General features: G+C 45.9%; 1 protein-coding gene across 1 annotated transcript in view; it reads right to left on the bottom strand.

The window, feature by feature from the left end:
- AHR (aryl hydrocarbon receptor) overlaps positions 1-3472 on the bottom strand; it is a 78436-nt gene extending 74964 nt beyond the window's left edge. Inside the window, exon 1 of the mRNA XM_042473436.1 lies at positions 2830-3472. Within this exon, the coding sequence (XP_042329370.1) occupies positions 2830-2885 (56 nt within the window). The 5' untranslated portion in view covers positions 2886-3472. The remainder of the gene's footprint in view (positions 1-2829) is intronic.
- Positions 3473-5380: the final 1908 nt, after the last annotated feature.

Genomic DNA, 5380 nt, shown 5'->3' with positions numbered 1-5380 from the left:
TCTTTATTTATATTTGCTGCCTCTCCCCATGGATCGAGGTGGGAGCACAACAGATAAAATCAGCATTGCAATACATAGATTTTCGCAAACTCACAAATTCCTACAAAATTTGAATTTGCAGATAAAGACTTACTTCTGTTCCTCCTCTAAAAAGAAAACTCCAAAGAGCAATGTATTTTAACATAGCTTTTCCAATCCAGGAATTTTAGAACATAGATAATACTTTCATAAAATCAAGAACATTTTAAAATCCTGGCTTGAAAAACTGCCAAGTGTTCAGAAATGTATTTTTTTTAAAACCAAGCAGTAACCTTACAGATTTCGCTCCCCAGCTTCCTTCAAGTTACAGTATTTCATTTACATCACAGTCCTGATTTCAACTGTCATGAAGAACATATAAACTGCTTCTCAATGGCATTTCCCACTCAGTGTATGTTCCGGCCTACCATCTTTTGTAAGGTGGGAGAGAAGAAAAACCACAACTGGGTGAGGCATAAGAAGCAAGCATCTTACATTTCTGAGGTAGACTGAATTGTGAGTCCACAAACCAGGGACAAACCCACTGCAGTGGCAGAAGCCCAGGCAGCACAACGTGGCTTTCTGCACATAGACACAACCGGCATGCGCTACCAGTGCTCCATGTTAAGACAACACAAGGCAGGCCCACATCCGAGGCGAGCCAGAAACTATACCGACCGCTGCAGACTTTCAAGGATTATACAGAGGGCCAGGGAACTATCACCTTAACTACCTGTGTCCTTTGTCAGGGTGCCAACCTCTCAGGGATACAAAAGACTGAGGACATACATTCCTTCATCCCCTCCCACCTCCCAGCCCTTGTTCTGACTTTAATCAGCCGCTTGACTTTAACTGGGTCATCGGAGCCTGATAAAAATAGGGCCCTGAATCGAGGCTTAATTTGTACTAGGTCTCAGCCCAGAAATCTCTCCTCCTGATAAGGATGGAGTCCTGAAATATTGGTAGTTAGAGAGGGGTGAGGGAAAAGCCCTCTGTGCATGCGCAGAATACATTTACTCACAGCCCTCCGCCTCACATTTGGAAAAGGGGCCCTGAATCATGGATTAATAATGTGTCTCAGCCCAGAAATCTGTTCTCCTGGTAAAGATGGGAGTCCTGAAATATTGGTAGTTTGGGAAAGGGGGGAAACAGCTAGCTCTTTGTGCATATGCAGAAATACATTTCCTCCCCACAAAGGAATCACAGCCCTCCGCCTCACATTTGGAAAAGGGGCTCTGAATCAAGGCTCAATTTGTACTGTCAGCCCAGAAATCTGTTCTCCTAATAATGATGGAGTCCTGAAATACTGATAGTTGGGAGAAGGAAGGCCTCTGTCCATGTGCAGAATATATTTCCTCACCATTCAGGAATCACTGCCCTCCAGCCCACATTTGGAAAATCTCCTTGAATCAAGGCTTCGTTTGTACTACAGGTTGTACCCAATCTACTACGCTGTGCCCAGAAATCTGTTCTCCTGATAAAGATGGAGTCCTGAAATACTGGTAGTTTGGGAGGCCCCCCTGTGCATGTGCAGAAATACACTTCCTCACCATTTCCTCACCTCACATTTGGAAAACCGCCCTGAACAAAGCCTTAATTAGTACTATGTCTCTCAGCCCAGAAATCTGTTCTCCTGAAAAAGATGAAGTCCTAAAACATTGGTAGTTTGGGAGGTGGGGGGGAGCCTTCTGTGCATGTGCAGAAATGTACTTCCTCACCTCAGATTTGGAAAATCGCCCTGAATCAAGGCTTTAACAACTACACTGAACCCAGAAATCTGTTCTGATAAAGATGGGCTCCTGGAATATTGGGGGTCGAGGGAAGGGAAAGGCCTCTGTGCATGTGCAGAATACATTCTGGCCCCATTAATAAGACTTCCTATGATGACTATTATTTGGGTTATTCGGATTTTAGTGTGTAGTTTTTAATCTTATACTGTTTAATCTTGTTTTAAAGGGGGGGCTATATATATATATGGATGTATTTTAACTTGTCGTACGCTGCTTTGATTGCCTGGCAAAAAGTGGGATAGAAATAAAATTATTATTATTATTAGGGATCCACCTCACATTTGGAAGTACGTAAAGCAAGGGGGGGGACCCTTTAAAGCAGTGCCCTCCAATCCAAGCAATCCTTTTCTTCTTTAAATATGATGAAATATGATCCACTGCCCTGAAGTAAGTCATAATAGATGATGATGATGATGATGATAATGATGATGATGATGATGATGATGATGATAATGATGGTGATATTCAAAGTGAAAACAGAGGCTCCATGGCACTCCCTGCCAGGAATCATTTGCCAACAGTCCCTAAAAGAGTCTCTCTGGGGTCAGTGCAAGGGAGGGGCGACTGAGAGTGCGCAAAGGGCTACCAAAATAAAACACACACGACACAACACACAACCCTGTTGTTCCATGACACCTCCTCCTTCCCAAATTATTAAATGTTCAGGTTTTGTTTTTGTTTTTTTCCTTCAAGTGAAAGAAGCCCCATTTCAGGGAGGGCCTTCCAGCCTCTCCTTCAGGAGGGAACGGGGGGGGGACAAAACAAGAAGCAAAAGACACACAACCTCACACAGATGTGTGTGTGTGTGTGTGTGTGTGTGTATATATATTCTTTGTTTGTTTATTATGAGAGGAAAAATAATACCTGAAACATTTCCGAAATGGCCACACACACACACACAAAAGCTCCCTCCAAAGGCAACAGGGTTTTTTGTGTGTGTTTCAACAGTACAAAACGCAACACCACCACACAAACCCACACAAACACAGGCAGCAATGTCCCCCCTGCTCCAAGGGCTTACATTTTCTGGACGGGTTTCCTCCTCTTTCGGCTGGCGTAGGTGACGTTGGGGTTCATCCTCCTGGCGGCCCCCCTCCAGCCTCGGGCCGAAGAGGCTACAGATCTAGTCCCTCTATGTAATCGATCGATCGATCGATCTATCAATGTGTGTGTCTATATCTATGAGACTGAAGGAGAAGAAGCCCCTGAGAAGCGCGTCTTTTAGGGAGGGCTGAGTGAGAAGGCTCTCTATTCCTTCTTGGCCCTGGGCTCCCTTCCTCTTCCCGGGAGAAGAGGAGGAGGGCGGGAGCCAGGTGCCTGGCGCCGGCAACACCCACTACAGTACTCCTCCTTCTCCTTCTTCTCCCTCCGGAGACAGGTGCGGAGGCGGCAGCTGCTGCCCCTGAAGCCAGCCCTGCTCCTCCCGGCTCCCTTCTAATCAGCAGCCAGGCAGCCAAGCCTCCCTTCTCCTCCGCAAACGCCGCCCCGCTCTTGCCGTCGTCGCCGTCGTCAGAGCAAGGCCTCCTCCTTCTCCTCCTGGGGCCTAGCTTTGGCGCCTCGCTCGCCCCCTCACTGCTGTTGCCCTCCACTGGCGTCCTTTCGGAGTTTCGGAGCCAGGCCAGCCAGCCTCGGAGTCGGCTCTCCCCTGGAAGAGGAGGAGGAGGACGGAGGAGGAGGCCCAAGCTGTGGGGCGTCGGCGTCGTCAAGGGGGCGGCGCACCGCCATGTTGGGGAGGTCGGGCCAGGGAAGGAGGAGGGCGAGAATGCTGCTTTGGGAGAAGGAGACTCTGGGCAGCCAGGGACCACTCTCTGGCCGACATCTGACGGACACTGAGCACAGAATTGCGCTGGAGGAGCTGCAAAGGCCCACTTGAGTGTCCTCTCTAGGAATCTCTAGGTCCTCCAGGGAAATTCTATGGTCAACATTTGACAGACATTGAGCATAGAATTGCATTAGAGGAGCTACAAAGGCCCACTTGAGTGTCTTCTCTAGGAAGCTGTAGGTCCTCCAGTGCTACTCTGGTCAATATCTGACAGACACTGAGAATAGAATTGGGCTGGAGAAGCCACAGAGGCCTAGTGGAGTGTTCTCTCTAGGAATCTCTAGGTCCTCCAGTGCTACTCTGTGGTCAACATCTGACAGACGTTGAGCATAGAATTGCACTGGAGGAGCTACAGAGGCCTAGTGGAGTGTTCTCTCTAGGAATCTCTAGGCTCCTTCAGTGTGATATTTGGTTAAAGTCGACCATAGAGTTCCACCGCAGAACCTAGATATCCTTAGAGAAAACATATTAATAAAATCAGTGAATAATCAAATCTGCAAAAGTCAAAGCCGCAAATGTGGAGGGACAAGTGTATATTTTAGTCACACACACACACACATATAGATACACACAGCAAACAGCCTCCCATGTTGTCTTTGTTGTGTGCCTTCAAGTCGTTTCCCACTTATGGCGACCTGAAGGTGAATTAATATGTAATTTATTTTAATTATTGAAGTAATTTAATTCAGTTTTAATGTACTGTTTTTGTATGATTTTAACTGTATTTTTTTAATGTCTTGGGAGAAGGGTGGGATATAAATAAATATAATAATAATATAATTACAATAATTTTAGCTGTAAAAGACATCCTTGGGTGTACATGTTGTTGTTGTTGTTGTTGTTGTTGTGTGCCTTCAAGTCATTTCTGGCTTAAGGCAACTCTAAGGCCCAAACCCCTATTGCCATCCTTTGAGGCTGAGAGAGTGTGACTTGCCCAGGGTCACCCAGTGGGTTTTCAAGTTAGAATCATCCAATCCATTCTTTTCCTCATTACCATGTACAGATGTGAGAGCTGGACAGTTAAGAAAGAACATAGGAAGAAAATCCATTCATTGGAGAAAAGTGCTGAAGAGCCCATGGACAGCCAAAAAGACAAACAAATGGGTCCTAGAGCAGATCAAACCAGAAATCTTCCTGGAAGCCAAGGGGTCCTAGAGCAGATCAAACCAGAAATCTTCCTGGAAGCCAAGATGACGAAACTGAGGCTGTCATACTTTGAGCACATCATGAGAAGACAGGATTCGCTGAGAAAAACAATAGTGTTAGGAAAGGCGGAGGGAAGTAGAAAGAGAGGAAGACTGCATGCTACATGGATGGACTCTATTAAGGAGGTCACGGATATAAGTTTACAGGAACTAAGCAGAGCAGTGGAGGACAGCAGGTCTTGGAGATGTCTCATCTATAGGTTTGCCATTGGTCAAGATCGACTTGAGGGTGGTTAACAACAACAAAAGGCCAAAATCCTGTCATGGGGTTTTCTTCGCAAGATTTGTTCAGAAGGGGTTTGCTATTGTCATCCTCAGGCTGAAAGAGTGTGACTTGCCCAAGGTTACCCAGTGAGTTTCCATGACTGAGAATTGAACTTTGGTCTCTAGAGTTGTAGTCCAATGCTCAAAGCACTATGCCATGATGGATCTCACCGGATGTACCTAGATCAAACGTCATCATCATCAGAATGGAATAATAATGATACTACTACTACTACTACTAATAGTTTTGTTGTTATGGAAGATCAAGGAAAAAACTGGAA

The sequence above is a fragment of the Sceloporus undulatus genome, chromosome 6, assembly GCF_019175285.1.
Source record: "Sceloporus undulatus isolate JIND9_A2432 ecotype Alabama chromosome 6, SceUnd_v1.1, whole genome shotgun sequence".
NCBI lineage: Eukaryota > Metazoa > Chordata > Lepidosauria > Squamata > Phrynosomatidae > Sceloporus > Sceloporus undulatus.
Note: the sequence above shows the minus strand (reverse complement) of the source record. Positions and strands in the feature narration are given on the sequence as shown.